Genomic DNA, 15,343 nt, shown 5'->3' with positions numbered 1-15,343 from the left:
GCGGGAGCAGGAGCCCGAGCCCCCCCGGGGGTGGGTAGTAGGAAGGGGGGGGAGGGGAAGAGGGGGGAGGGGGCCGCGCGGACCGCCCGTGGCTGCCCATGGCCGGGGGAGGATCCTGCCACGCGGTCTTTCCCGACAGTTGCTATTCTTGTTTTTAGGGAAATTACAGATTTGCAGAGCCTGGTGCTGAGCCGTTAATTACAGTGGCTCAGCAATTTAAAAGTCCAACGGTGTGAACTTCCCACCAGGTCAGATTCTGCTGATTTCCCACCAAGGAGTGTTTCTGGTTGAGGACAAGCCCCCATCGCGGCCTGACGGAGCGGCGCGCCCTCTGCGCGGGGTCGGAGGCCTTTGCACATCCAAGAAACGTAAAGGCACGTGACAGGCGCTTTTATCTTTTATTTTCATATGAAAATAGATTTCCAAAAATAAAATCTGACGGTGTCCGTGAAAAAAGTCCTGAGTACACTTCGCCCGGCAGCCGCCGAGTTTACCAGTTCGGGGCTTCAAGTCCACAGCCGCGGGCGCTGCTTTTACGGCAACACGTTTCCAAGGCCCAGAGACCAGCCCGGGCATCCGGGTTCCGCTCGCGGCTCTTCCCGCATGGACGCGCCTTCCCGTGAGCCTGGTGTCCGCGGACGCGGAGGAAGCGTTCCTGCCACACACAGCAAGAGCCACCGTGTCGGCGGGGCCGAGGGCGCCGGGGCGGCTGCCGGGGGTCGCGCGGGGGGGGGGGGGGGGGGAGGCGTTCGGGCGCCTCGTCATCCGGGAGAAGCTTACGCGACGGCAGGACGCGCTCAGCGGGGCTCCGGGAGGCAGCACGTACCGAGGGGACGCCGGGCCTCCGGGTCCTCCGGGTCCTCAGGGTCGGTGCGCGTCCAGCCGCGGCGACGGGCCTCGGGGGAGCCGCCGGGAGCTCTGCAGGGCGGGAGCAGGAGACCAAGGCTCGGAAGGCCGCGCCCCGCCCTGCCCCCTCCCGTGGGGGCCTCCGCGGGCCGAGGCGCGCTTCTCCGTGGTTCCAGCGGCGGCGTCGGGAAAGGCCCTTCCTGCCCCCGCCCCGTCCTCCACCTCGGTCGCTGCCGCCCGACCCCAGCACGTGCAGCTCCTACACGCCGGCCCGCAGGCGCCGCACACACCAAGCCCTGGAGGCCCGGGCCGAGGGCCCCGCCGCCACCCTGCACCCCCCGCAGCCCCGGTCCCCACCCACACACCCGCACACCCGCTCCCGGGGACCCGCAGGGCGACGGGGAGCTCGCGCTCACCTGGCTGGGCCCCGGCGGTTCGTCCTCGGCGAGCGAGCCCTCGGTGCGCGACAGACTGCGGGTGGACGCGGAGTCCCCGGAAGTGCTGGTGACCAGCTCGCCCAGGGCGTCCACCTGCCGCCGCAGGCTGTGCAGGGTCCCCTCCGTGCGCCGCCGGCCCTCGCTCAGCACCTCGGCCTGCTTGGACATGCAGCGGCGCAGCTGGGCCTGGAGGCGGGACGGCGTGAGGCGGGCGGTTCCGCTCCCCTCGGGGCTCCCCGGGCGCTGTGCGTCCCCTGCGCCTCCAAGGGACACCCAGGGGCGGCCCCAGAGCCGGCCTCCCAGGCCCCCGGAGCCAACCCCGATGACCAACTTCCATCTGAGGAGCCCTCGGCCTCACGCGAGCACGTCGCTGCCCCCCCCCCACCCCCGCATGTCACCTACAGCCTTAACCCCAGATCTGAGGCTGCCCACAGGGGAGCGGGCCCGCGGGCCTCACGGGCTCCCGGACGCCACGTGTTCGGGGCCCAGCGGCCTCCCGGCGACGCCCGAGCCGCCCTCTAGGTCCGCAGCCTCTCGACCATCCGGCCCTCCCATACCACGGTGGCGCTTTCCTGTCCCAAGGCCTCAGGTGTGAGCGAGGCGAAGCAGCGTCGCCCCACACGCACGCTGGGCCAGCTCCGGAGCCGAGGCTTCCAACGGACCGGACCCCTGCCACTCACCGGGCGGCGCCCAGCTCTGAGCCCCCCCCCCCACCCAGCACCTCCTACTGTTCGAGGGCAACCTTGAGCCGGTCCTCGCGGTGGCGCAGCTTCTCCCGGAGTGCCTCTCCCCGCCACTGTTCATCCTTTTCCAGGGGGGAGGGACACATCAGAGTCCCCGCAGGCCCCCCCCCCCCCCCGCCCCCCAAGCCCAGGGGGCCGCGGGCGCAGCCTTACCGCCACGTGAGCCTGGCCAAAATTCAGTTTCTCTTCGCAAGATGATGGTCTGTCGCTCACGGTAAACGGGAAATTCTCTTTCAAGCTCTCCAAGCCTCCTCCAAGGTTCTCATTCCTTTCCAGAAGGGCCTCCAGGTCCGCTGGCAGCTCTGGAAGAAACTGGTTGAGATTCTTCAGGCTGGTTCGGATTTCATCTTTCACCTCACATTTAAGTGCTTGCATCGCATCACTGATTTCCATCTGTCTTCTTTCCAAATCCTTTTGGTTTGTCATCTGAGGAGTGAGTCAAATACCATCAGGTGAAGTCAGGGACCCCTGGGAAGTGAACGGTCTCCTGTGTCATGTGCTTGTGGAACTTTCCACCCAGGACAGGACTCCCCCAGTCTAAGCGTCACCTGCCCTCAGCCTGGCTCCATGACAGGAACGGGGCTTTCTCCTGGGGTCAGCTCTTCCTTCCTGGGGATTTGGGCCGCAATGACTGGTTTCTGGCATAAAATCTAACATTTCAACACAGTTCTATTGGACGTGGTAAAATTTCATGAAGAACTGCCATTTTTCTTCTGAAAACTAACATACAGAAAGAACTTGCTGAACTTAGGGAGATTTTAAAAGTACAAATGCTGTTCCCTTGTGGAGGTGCATTTCTAAATTTTAACTCTACAAACACATTTGACTTCAAGGACATTGTCATCCTCGGCTTTGACAATCTCCATGAAGAAATACTCCTGTGAAAAGAACTATCCAAGAAGGGCAACCTGTCCGAGCCCAGCGGGCGGGGGACCGGGGGAGGGGGGAGGGGGGAGTTCGTGCCTCTCGAGCCTTCCGGCCTGGGCCTGGGCCTGGGCCCCGGGGCGCACCTGTTTCCTGAGCTCCACGTACTCGCGCTGCATCTGGTTGAGCTCCCTCATCAGGCGCCGGGCCCGCTCGTGGTTGTCCTGGGCCACCTGTTCGATGGTTGCCATCTCCCTCTGCATGCAGCTGTTCTCCTGCTTTTGCTCCTAGCGAGGGGGAGGGGAACGATGGGCAAAAAACGTCTCCGGAGCCTTCTCTCCCGACCGCACGCCCAGCGCCCCCTGCAGCCCGGCTGGGGGAGGCGCCTGCCTTTGTGCCCACGTAGCCCGCTCACGTGGCCGCCGCTGCCAGCTGGGCTCCCCCAGACGCGGGCAAACCTACCACCAGCTCCAAGACAGAGTTGTGCACGCAAATACACCAGAACCGACCTTTGCGACCTTTGCGTAGGGACTGGGTGGACAGGTGATTTGTTTTCTCGACGCTCAGAAGCAGCGAGCTTTAGTTTAAAAATCTAAATGCATTATTTCCTCGGAGGCTGCATGGCAGCAGGCACTCACCAGAAGGTTCTTCTCCAGTTGGCTCCGCTGGATCTTAAGGGCTTCCTTCAGGCTGGCCACCTGCTTCTCGGCTTTCTTTCTTTCTGTCAGGAACTGGTTGCGCAAGAGGCTGAAGTCCGCCCTCATGGAGTCCGTCTCCTTCTGCAGGGCCAGCAGCTCGTCTGACTTGGCCAGTAACTGCTGCTCCCGTTCTGAAAGCTGTCGCTCTGCAATGAGCATTTTCAGTAGTTTAGCCAGAGGCCCTGGGTGGGCTGCGGGCGGGCTGCGTCATGACGCCGGCTCCCCGGGTCTTCTACGTGCCCCGACCCACATCACCCCAGAAAGAGGCCCACAGGAAGGGGCCTCCTGGCGCAGCTGGGTCCTGCAGGGCCGGTTCTGGAGCGACACACAGCTCCTGCCTTCCCTCGGAGCGTGAGACCAGGGAGAACGGTCCCAGGGGCAGGGGACACGCACACACGACTGAAAGGCTTTCTATGCGCCTGGCCGCTAACCCCGGGAGGTGCGCCGACACCCCTCCTTCATGGGAGGCAGCTCGGTGGAAAGATCACGGGCACGAGCCTGGTCTTCTACAGGAGCCGCCTACTTCCCAGTGTTCAATGGGAATCTTGTAGGCAAACGTGTAGGAAGTACACGGTGAGGACTCGGTAAGTCGTGCTTAAAAAGAACCATGACGTAAAATCCATGTTTCTAATCACGCTCTTTGGAGCAACACCCCGTGCAGACTTCACTTCCACATGTCTGCTGTGGACAGACTCAGCACATCTGGCGAGTTTCACTTTCACCACGAAATGGTTGGGTCTGAATGTATCAAGAGTTGCGGGGAAAAATTAGGAGTCCTAACCCTTTCACTGAGTCCACCGCAGGGAAAATAACATTTTCTGAGCATTATTAAACCCCGAAGTAAGTAAGTAAGTAAGTAAGAGAAAAGATCATTTACTGACGTGGGAACAATCATTTACCCTGGATTCCCACGTCAGTGTCACGGATACACGGCTCAAGAGGGAGCCAACCGACACGACAGCAAGTACCCAGTATTTTGGTACCGTTCACGACGTCAAATTGGGACACAGACAGAATTGGTAATGTTGTTTTTTGATTGGGTGAGATGAAATGGATCATTGTTTCCTAAGCTCAAAACAGTGTGCTTCAGCGAAAGCCTTCAAAGTGCCTTCTGGAATTCCTTTGCCTTAACGTCTCTCCCTGTGGCAACATTCTCGAAGGTGGCAATATGGTGAAGTCAAAGACCTCACAGTCTAAGAATCAGATCCCATTTCCACAAAAGACAAATGCCCCCTGTGCCTCTGCGCCTGTTGTCACCTCTCACGGGCTAGCAGGATCCAACTGGGCATCTCCTCCCGGCGCACCTCTGGGCCATGGCCAGGCTATGGGTCTCCTCGATACACTTGACAAGACAACCAGCGTGGCCCCCCCTCCCGCAGCGCCATGTTCGGGAACACGTACTGGTCTGGGAGAGCGTCTTCTCCAGGGTCTCGCTCCACCTTCCCTCCTCCTGCAAGGTCCTGACACGCTCCTCAGCCACCAAGAGCTTAGCGAGCACCTGGTCCAGCTTGCCTTTCTGCTCCATCAATTCCTTTTCCAGCTGTTGCTGCTGCTCCTTCAGAGTCACTTTACTAGCTTCTAACTTTTTTTCTTCACATTCTCGCTCTTTCTGGAGTCTCTGAAACATCTTAATAGAGAACCACCTTAGTCATAAAAGAACAAACACAGCGTGTCTCAATGAGGGAACCGTCATGGACACTAGCCAGGTTCCAGCTCAAGAGAAAGCAGGAGAGGCGCACAGGGACAGACCGGGAGTTCCCTTTACCGAGGCCAACTGTGCCGACAGCTCCCCGCAGGCACGAGAGGGGGTTCGTGCAGCGGGTGGCCTGGCGCCATCCAGATTCTCTACAGGACCAGCGTTCTGTGGTCTTAATGGTCCACAGATACTACTCCCCAGAGAGTCAGAGAGCGGGGTAAGATCCCTCCCGGCTAAGCGGGTAGCCCAGGGAGCTAGCCCCACGGGGGGATCCTCTGCACAGCCTCTGCCCGGGAAAAGCTCACCCGAGGGACACTGGGATCCTTGCTGTAAAATCATAAATGTGTAGTACCATTTCTTGTTGGGCTAGCTTCGCCTCGTTTCCTTCAATCTCCTTCTGAAGCCCTTGAAGCTGTTGCTGCTTTGTCTCCCCTTCTTTCTGGCAGTCTTCAAACTTCTTCGTCCATTCACCCACGTCCTTCTCGAGCCTGGTCTGTTCGCTGAGCAGTGCGTCCTTGCGCTTGGTGGTGCAGAGCACCTCCTGTATGTGAAAGAACAAATGGAAACTACCCACAAAGCCTTCTGTTCTGGGGCTGCCAGTGCCCCTCCTGGTATCAGCCAAGTCTGACACAACAGGCACCAAAGTCCCACATCCTTTATTATCCCAACAAACTTATTTTAAGGCACCCAGACTACAATTTAATCATCAGCTTTTCCTCTTTTTATTAGTATCTGAAAAGTAAGATGACAGAAGATGTCACAACCTAAGAGGCCCAGTTCTTCTGAATTTTAGTTGCTTCGTCACTGAGGTGGGAATAAACAACACCCACCTCCAAGAGTGCTAGGAAGATTACGGAGAGCTGTGAATAAGGCTTAATTCTAATGGAAAATGAACCTCAAAGTCATGGTGTTGTTACTATTTGAAACATTTTTGTGGGCTGAAAAAATGACAAAATAAATTCTTTTTTCTGCAAGGAACCCAAATTAAACATTTTTGAAAACATTACTATATTTCTAGCAACACAGAAAATATTCATTAGAGCTCATGTAAGAAGCTTTTAAAGATGGAATACTTTGTTCTAGACATCTCAGAAACACTGAATCCTAAAGGCAGCTGGAAGGATTCAGAGGTCTAATCCAACCTCTAATTTACATGGTGTGGAAACCGAGGCCCAGAACTTGCTTGAGGTCCTTTGAAACTCAAATTATATAGTACTATTCTCATAGGACAACACTCGGTTATCTTCAAGGAGACTATAAGAAGTGGAAGGGTCGAGAATCAGCTCCACCGAACAAACATGTGACAAGATGCAGGCCGGTTACTCTGAAGTTGGCCGTTCCTCTGTTGCTCAATAAGCGACCAAGTCTAAGCCGGGCCTCTGGAGGCCTGGTCTGTGCCACGGATAAGACATGGTCCGTCTGGTGCCTGGAGCCCCCACAGGAGGCTGGCCGAGGGTTTAGGCTCTGGTCTAGCCACCATCTTACTTATTACCTTTGAGTAGAACTTTGAATCAAGAGTTCTGGGGCTAAAATAAATGAGAACATCACTGCTCTGCACCCATAGTTTTGTGGACAGATGGCTGTGTTACACATCAACGGCCCTATGAGACCTGCAGGTATGAAAAGGAACCAACCTACCTGATTTGTTATTTTAACCAATTGTCTGCAGGCCTTCAAGATACAACCAGAAGATTACATTTATTAAGTTTACCTGTTCTGCTAGGTCCAAATGCTCCTGGACATCAGCTAGTTCCTTCTGTAATGAGTTTACTGCTTCCTGTTTTTCTACAGAAATAACATTTACATTACATAAATACTTGTATGCATTTTCTAAATTCCCATCAGCCCTCAAAAAAAAGTAGGAACTGAATGTAAACTTCTGTTAAAGGTATGGCTACGCTGTACCATCTTATTAAAAGATCAAAAGAAAGAGTTAACATGTACAACCTGGGCTTGGAGCTCAGGTTTTTAGATTTACATGTTCAAAACCTTCATAATAAAAAAAAAAATTATAGATAATACCCAGGGTTGATGATGTGCATGGTTTAAAAATGAATACCTTCTACACTGCTGCTAGAAATGTAAAGGGAGACAATCTGGGAAAAGATCTTATGTGCATGCTGGCTTTGTCACTAACCAGCTCTAGGTCCTTGAGGAAGTCATTTCTCACTTAAGTCACAAGGAAACTAAGCTTAAGTTTCCTCATCTGTAAATGGGTGAAACAGTTTCTCTCATAAAAATATGGCAAGGATTAATGAAAAAAAAAGCATATAAAATCCTTGCATCTTGTCTAAGACACAGAAAGTGTTCAAAAGAACATTGTTAGAAGTATTTAGTTAACTTCTAATCATGAATAATTACCAAGATTTGGTAATAAAGGTATTATCTGCATCTTTGTTTTTTGTTTTAGAACTACACACACACACACACACACACACACACACACACACACACACACCCCAAAGGAAAACTCTGGAAGGATAATCACCACACTGTCAACAGGAATTAGCTCTGAGGGGTGAGGTCAATAGTAACTTTTATTTCTTCTTTTTGCTTATGTTTTTAAATTGTTCTTTAAGGAACATGAACTAATTTTTTAAACAGCATTACTGAGATATAATTCACATACGATGCATTTCACCCATTTTAAAGTATGCAATTCACTGGCTTTAAGTATATTCACAGAGCTGTGCAAACATCACTACAATCTAATTTTAGAACATTTCTGTCACTTCTAAAATAAATCCCATACCCATTAGCATGAATTATTTTGATAATAAGAAAAGCCAACAATTAAAAGAACCCAGGAGGCAGGGACCAAGGGGCAAAGACGGTTTCCATCGGAATGGACAGCAGTCCCCGTGGGGATGATCTCTGATTAACATTTCTTCTGGGAACAGCTGAGTTCTGTTTTTGTTTTTCGAGACTCTGCCTCAGCAAGACGTGAAAAAGAGAAGAGGCTGCAGAAACTCCTGATTCCAGGTATGATGATGGAGGAGGGCCACTGGGAAACCCTCCCTGAAGAAGGGCCTGCGTCCTTCCCCAACAGCTGGTGGATGAGGAAGGTAAACGTCTGCTCCAAAAAGCAGGTAAGTGGACAGGCGTCCGTCCTGAGTGTGCACGCCTAGACACGGCCCCTGTGCACTCGCAGACAAATGGGGTTGTGCCAGGAGCCCCCTCCCCAGGGATCTGGCATGACTGTCCTGCAGTTCTACAAATGCACACATCTGTCTCAGAAGCTTTCTGTATAGTTTATGAAAGTGTTAATATAGCTTTGATAAGGCAATATTTTTAGCCTATAAAATCTGACTTCTCATCTTTGTATAATAGACTCCAAATCTGAAGAAAAACACAAGGCTGTATACTCAGTAAAAAATAATGGGAGGGGAAGGGGAAGGAAAGGACAGAAGGAAAGAGCCCCCCACCCCCACCCCCGCACCTTGTAGCTGCTGCTGCACCACTGCCAGGTCTTGATGCAGGGAGAGCTTCTCCCTGTTTCGTTGGTCCAACTCCTGCTGCAGCTTCCTGGCGTCCAGTTCCAACTTTTCTAAGCGTGCCCGCTCCATCTCGCTGTCCTCTTCTGCAGCTGCTAGAACCCTACCAGGCCAGCAGAGTAAGTCACACCACCAAACACGAAATGTTCAAGCATACACAAGACACACGTGTGACACTTTCAGTGTAGTTACGGACCACAAGTGATTATGAATCTTGACAAAATTTAAGGTTCTTCAACTCATTTTCAAAAGATATCTTACTTTCAGCTTTCTCAACAGGAGAGTTTTTTGAAAAACGACTCATTAAGGTTTTATAAAAATCAGGGATAAAAATGTGGAGAGTGGCATGCCTGGGTGGCTCAGTCGGTTAAGTGCTGCCTTTAGCTCAGGTCATGATCCTGAGGTCTTGGGATCGAGCCCCACATCAGGCTCCCTGCTCAGTGGGGAGTCTGCTTCTCCCTCTGCTCCTGCTCCTGTGCTCTCTCTCGCTCACTCTGTCTCTTGAATAAATAAAACCCTTAATATAGATAGCACGCAGAATTCTAAAAATCTGGTGATTAAAATAAATCGCTACCTTCTGATTAGTGAAAAGCAGGAAATACAATTGTCCAAAACACAGGCGTGCGTGAGCGGTCTCTTACATGATCGGAGTCATACAGTATGGGCTTGTTTTTGTGTGGCTTTTTTCGAGCACAGTCACTTTGAGATTGGTTCATGGTGTTGTACCAATACTGCACTCCCTTTTTATTGCTGAATAGTACTCCACGCTACGGATATACTATGATTTGTCTACTCATTCACGAGCTGATGGACATTTAGGTTGTGTCCAGGTTAAAGCTGCTATGAACATTAAAGTACATCATTCCTTGTATGAACACATGCTTTCAATTCTCATGAAAAAATAACTAGGAGTGGAATGGCTAGCTCTTCTGGTAAATGTAAGAGTTTTTAAATAACTGCCAGACTATTCTCCAAAGTGGTCTAACATTTGCGTATGAAAGTTCCAAGCCAGCATCTGGCCCTTCTAATAGGTGTGTAATGATATCCCATCATGGTTTATATTTGCATTTTCCTAACAGTTAATGATGCTGAGCATCTTTTTGTGTGTTTACCTGCCACCCATTCATCTTAAGTGAAATGTCTGTTCAAATCTTTTGCCCATTTGACAAACTGGATTGTTTGGTTTCTCATAATGGCTTAGGAGAATTCTTTGTATATATATTCTCTGGGTACAAGCTCGTTATTGAAAATTTGTGGTTGCAAAGATTCTTCTCCCAACCTGTGACAGGTCTTTTCATTATCTTAACAGTGTCTTTTGAGGAGAAGTTTTAAATTTTGATGAAGTTCAATTTTACTAATTTTTTCTTTTAGACCATGCTTTGGGTGTTTGGTCTAGGAAACTCTGCTTAACCCGAGGTCACAAAGGTTTTTTTTCCCCGTTTTTTCCTAGAAGTTTTATATTTAAGGCTTTGCATTCATGTTAATGGCCCATTTTAAGGTAATTTTAAAGAACGGTATGGGTGTGGGCTGAAGTTCATTTTTTGGGATTTTGGATATGCAACTGTTTCAGCAATATTTTTTGAAAATACCACCTTTTCTCTACAGAAAAAGAGACCTTTGCATCTCTGTCAAAATTGGTTGCCCACACGTTTGTGCACTTTGGACCTTCGATTCTGTTCACGGATTGCTTTTACTATCTTTACGCCAGTACCAGTGTTTTGATTACCACAGCTGTATACTGAGTTTTGAAATCAGGTAGTGTTAGACCTAAACTTTTGTTCTGTTTCAAGGTTGTTTTGGTGCCACAGCTATAAAATTTTAGATTCTATCCTATGTCCATCCTTTGCATTTCCACATGAATTTCAGAACCTGACTGTCAATTTCTATTTTAAAAGCTTGTTGAGATTTTGACTGTGATTGTTCTGAATCTATGTATCAACTTGAGGAGAACTGGATCTTAATAGTACTGCCTTTCTACCCACAAACAGGGATCCCCCTCCATTTAAGTTGTATCTTCCAGCATTTATTTCACCTAAAAAAAAAAAAAAAAATCTACAACACGTTATTTTATAAAGTGCTTTGGGTGGGGGGGGGGGGAAGCCTAAAAGTAAATACACCCAGAAATGCTACTGGTGAGCTGTACTGTGATACTGAATTCACGGAGTATTTATTTTTCTCCTTTTCTCTATTTTCCACTCTTTTTTACGGCATGCATTATCATGTTTTAGCCTTCAGGAAGGGATCTTAACAAGCCTATTGGTTTTTGCTCTCACCGTTTGGTCTGTGCCAACTTCTTTTCCCAGCTGTCCTGTTTTTCTTCGAGATCTTGCTTTTCTTTGCACAAAGACTCAACACATGACTGTAATGCTCGGGTCTCAGCAGTCATCCGCTCTACTTCCTGTGTGTTCCTCTGGAGGAGCTGCTTCTGCCACTCTATCTCCCCTCTCTGTCGCAGGGCTGCCTGCTGCAGACTCTCTAACTCCAGTTTCTCCTAAATCAGATAAAAGGGAACTCACACATGCCCAAAGAGAAAGACTGCAGTTGGCTAAGGGTATAGACGGCTTTATTACCTCCAGCACTTCAACCCGAGTCTTCTCTAATTCAGACATCTTTTGGTCATGTTGGAGCTTCAAACCTTGCAGCTCATTATTTTCAAGTTGCAACATGTCCAGAATATTCTTTAGTTCTAAGAGAACAGAGCATGGTCCATGCTATTATATGAAGTTGGAAACATTTACAAAATGAAACAGAAAATAATGCTGTTGAAAAAAGAAACAACAGGCCATCAAAACATATATATTGTGTTGAATTAAAGGACCTAACTGTACTTTTTTTTAAAAGATTTTATTTATTTGAGAAAGAGAGCGCGCTCAAGAGAGGGGAGAGCAGAGGCAGAAACAGACTACCCACTGAGCAGGGAGCCCAAAGTGGGGCTTGATCCCAGGACTAAGATCATGATCTGAGCCCAAGGCAGACACTTAACCCACTGAGCCAACCAGGCGCCCTGGAGCTAACTGTATTTTAATGAAAAAAAAAAAAAAATCCTTTAAAATACTGCTAAACATTAACTTACTAATGTTAAACTTATTAATTTGTTAAAAACATTTTAATATAAGATTACAAAGATCTAGCTCTAAGAGCAATTACTCTATCTAAATGAATTTTAATAAAAATAACTAGGAAAGGGACACCTGAGTGCCTCAGTTGGTTAAACATCTGCCTTCAGCTCAGGTCCTGATGCTGGGGTCCTGGGATCAAGCCCCACTTTGGGCTCCCGGCTCAGGGGGGAGCCTGCCTCTCCCTCTCCTTCTGTCCCTCCCCAATGCTTGTGCTCTGTCTCCCTCTCTCTCAAATAGAAATCTTTAAAAAAAATAAATAGGAAAAATGTCAAAATACATAAGCTGAACTCAGATAACATCTTTTAATATAATAGGTTTTTAAGTATTGATTATACAAATATTTGCTCACTATAGAATATTTCAAGAAAAAAGTAAAAAGAAAAAAATAAAAAATGAAAACCCACTATTATCCCACCATCCAAAGATGATCACTACTGGAATTTTGATGTATTTCCTTCTGGGAGGGCACGTGCACATTCAAGTGTGCAGGTGAGGTGCACACGTGCACATGCGCACACACAGGCACACACATTTTCAAAACAAACTGGGACTATGTTCTATATTCAGTTTTACATCTATTTCTTCAGTCTTCCCATCAGCATTTTTGTATGCCATTAAATGTTTAAAGTATGGCTTTAAAATTGGCCAAGTTTCCAAATTTTGTTGATATAAATTTTGCTGCAAGTATCCAAGTCAGCCAGCTTAACTTGTGAAACAAGGAAATACTTACTTACTAAATAAATAAATGCAATATTGCTGCAATGTGTATGAATGCCTGCCCTCTCTCAGTAACCAGAAATGGGCTAAATGGTTCAATAGGTGTGACTTTTCAGAATGGAAACACTGGGGGATTGGTCCAATTTATTTTTCTATCAAACAGCCTGTTAAGTGGTCTTCCTTCTCCACACCATGGTTGGAATGATTATGACTATTTTGCTCTTAAATAAATTTCATCAATTTGAATGGCAGAAAATATCACATTCCTCTTATGATGCTGCTTTTCCTTATTCATTGTAACAAAGTCGAACTTTAAAAGAAGTTTATTTCACCATTTGTATTTTTTTTCTGTGATCTGGAATAGAGACATTTCCAAACTCAAACTAAATTTATAGGATTGTTCTCCTTTAAACTTACCAGTTTTATGTTTAGACATTTGCCCTAAAACTACCTGAAGATTGTCTTCCTCTTTTTCAATTTCCTGCTTTATGAGTGCAAGTTGAGTTTTTTTTTCACTGATCTGGACATTCAGTTCTCCTTTCTGAAAACTGAGTTCTTCCAGAAGAGATTTTACTTCCTGCGCAAAAAAAAAAAAAAAAAAAAAAAAGAAAAAAAGAAAAGAAAAAAAAGTCAACTCTGTTCCACAAAATTATGACTCAAAATTACACTGAAATCAATTTTTTTTATTAACTATCTCACAAAAATTTCACAATTCTGATCCGGAAACCAGTTCAATTTTGCCTTTTATGTCAAGAACCACACTGTATTTTATTTTAAACTAACATATTTCTGTATAACAGAAATAAGGAAGGCACACATTACCTTCATTTAAAATGCATACGCAGTATTCACTCAGTGCAGGGCAATGCGTTAGAGAAAAGGCTGACTCTGATACATCTCCTACCCTCAAGAGTCTGAGCACCTTGGGAGAAATTAGGCAAGGATCATAAACACGATCCCGAAAGACTAAGATGCCCTAGGAAATGTGCAGAGTGCCCCCAGACTCAGGAGAGAGAGAGAGAGAGAGAGAGAGACACACACACTCCTTCCAAGTCAGGAAGTCTTCTTAGTGGCATGAAGCTGAACAATGAAGAAAGGGTAGGAGCTGGACATTCCCCAAAGGAAATTCCTGGAGAAGAAATGGTACGAGAGAGGCACAGAGACAGAGAACCTCTGTGGGAGAGCTACCACCGCAGCCATCACCCGGATGCGTACCACCACATCAAACTGATAGTACAGAGAGGTCGAGATTCTGGAATCTGTATTTGCGTTTGGAGGGGGAACCAGTTAAAATATCTCAAAATAAATCTATGTCATCCTAGGACTCTTAAGAAAACCCAGTGAAAAACACACCCTAATGTGATTGCACTTCTCAGTTACTTCGCTTTCTCCTAGTCTCAGTGCTTCCTGGAGGTCAGCTTTGGCCTGGACCATGCTTTCCTGGAGGAGATGCAGCTCTTCCTTCTTGTGTCCTAACTCCCTGTCCAAGACGGCCATCTCCTGCTGCTGTCCTGACACCTGGATTCAAGAACAGGGAAGAACGCAAAGCTTGACAAAGGCCATGCAACCTTCAGTGCTTGCTGTGATGGAGATTATGGGGTCCAGCTAAGGGTAGTGGGGGCAGTTAGGAGAGAGCCTAACTGTAATGATCCCAGCCGCAGGAGTGAGGAGGGCCAGGCCGGGGGTGCCTGCATAAAATGTCTAACAAAGATCTTGAGTTCACATACATAAAAGCACTCAAATCATAGGAAAAACAATATGATAATAATAATTATCCCTCGGGTATGGTTTTCAAAATACTTCCGTATCTATACCCTATTCCATTCAACAACTACCTTGGCAATGGAAGTCAGGCAGGGATTTATTCATTCTGTAAATTTAAAAATGACTTACAATTTTAAGGACAGCACACACTTTTTTATGTAAAAAAAAACAGAAAATGCAGACATGCAAAAGGGAGAAAACAAAATATTCATAATGCCCCCTTATCAGATGACTGCTTTTGTGCTTTGATATAGACTAAAAATACAAGTGTTCATAAACACATTTAGCATAAGTGATCTCAGGGTGTATCCTGTTTTGAGACTCACTTCTTTCACTTAACAATCTATTGAGTTGGGATTCAAATTTGGGTTGGATTCCACTCTTAATCACTAGGAGATACAGCTTCATTTATGCTTTATATCTTATCTTGTATTTTCCAGTCTTTTCTACCATCAGACATACATTACTTTTTTATAACTATATATGATGATTATAAATGATATAGGTTTCAAAGCAGCACGAACTGGTTCTTCAAGGCACCTGTTGCCATACCTGGCTTTTCAGATTTTCCAGCTCAGCTTTCTTGGCCTGCAGGAGGGTCTCCGACTCTTTAAGGACCTGCAGGTGCTGATCCTCATTGTGCCGTGCAGTCTCAATGTCCTTCTGGAGTTTCTGCAGCCTACAAACACCAGCAGTACTAGACCGGATCTGAAGTGAGGCTGAACCCCTAGAGCTGTCTTCCACCATGAGCCCCTTAAGCCCGACACAGGCTGTACTTACTCTCCTGTCAGTACTTCCTTCTTCTTGTTTAGGCTCTGGAAGTCTGAGTCTTTTGCTGCAACAACTTTGTTTATTTCTTTCAAGATTTCCTCTTGCTCCATTTTGTGCTGCTCCAAATCCTTCGTGTCAGCCTGGAGCAATCTGAAACACACTGCTTTATTCTCCAAGGCCCCTTAGACTTAACC

At 47.8% G+C, this 15,343-nt stretch overlaps 1 protein-coding gene across 5 annotated transcripts in view; it reads right to left on the bottom strand.

The window, feature by feature from the left end:
• Nucleotides 1-379: 379 nt before the first annotated feature.
• CNTRL (centriolin) overlaps nucleotides 380-15,343 on the bottom strand; it is a 78,471-nt gene continuing 63,507 nt past the window's right edge. For 4 of the 5 annotated variants that reach the window (XM_025433287.3, XM_049116434.1, XM_025433288.3 and 1 more), the window contains 17 exons: nucleotides 15,159-15,299; nucleotides 14,931-15,057; nucleotides 13,968-14,132; nucleotides 13,032-13,191; nucleotides 11,349-11,464; nucleotides 11,052-11,269; nucleotides 8,724-8,881; nucleotides 6,996-7,069; nucleotides 5,637-5,825; nucleotides 4,990-5,215; nucleotides 3,529-3,734; nucleotides 3,037-3,177; nucleotides 2,180-2,452; nucleotides 2,026-2,088; nucleotides 1,263-1,469; nucleotides 827-918; nucleotides 380-655 (listed from right to left, as the gene is read on the bottom strand). In XM_025433287.3, the coding sequence (XP_025289072.1) occupies nucleotides 862-918; nucleotides 1,263-1,469; nucleotides 2,026-2,088; nucleotides 2,180-2,452; nucleotides 3,037-3,177; nucleotides 3,529-3,734; nucleotides 4,990-5,215; nucleotides 5,637-5,825; nucleotides 6,996-7,069; nucleotides 8,724-8,881; nucleotides 11,052-11,269; nucleotides 11,349-11,464; nucleotides 13,032-13,191; nucleotides 13,968-14,132; nucleotides 14,931-15,057; nucleotides 15,159-15,299 (2,521 nt within the window). In that variant the 3' untranslated portion in view covers nucleotides 380-655; nucleotides 827-861. Of the gene's footprint in view, nucleotides 656-780; nucleotides 919-1,262; nucleotides 1,470-2,025; nucleotides 2,089-2,179; nucleotides 2,453-3,036; nucleotides 3,178-3,528; nucleotides 3,735-4,989; nucleotides 5,216-5,636; nucleotides 5,826-6,995; nucleotides 7,070-8,723; nucleotides 8,882-11,051; nucleotides 11,270-11,348; nucleotides 11,465-13,031; nucleotides 13,192-13,967; nucleotides 14,133-14,930; nucleotides 15,058-15,158; nucleotides 15,300-15,343 lie in introns of all 5 variants that reach the window. The other variant, XR_003130253.3, reaches the window with a different exon arrangement.

This window comes from Canis lupus, chromosome 11, assembly GCF_003254725.2.
Source record: "Canis lupus dingo isolate Sandy chromosome 11, ASM325472v2, whole genome shotgun sequence".
In the NCBI taxonomy this organism is placed as follows: domain Eukaryota; kingdom Metazoa; phylum Chordata; class Mammalia; order Carnivora; family Canidae; genus Canis; species Canis lupus.
The sequence above is the reverse complement of the archived record's forward strand: the minus strand, read 5'-3'. Positions and strand labels throughout refer to the sequence as shown.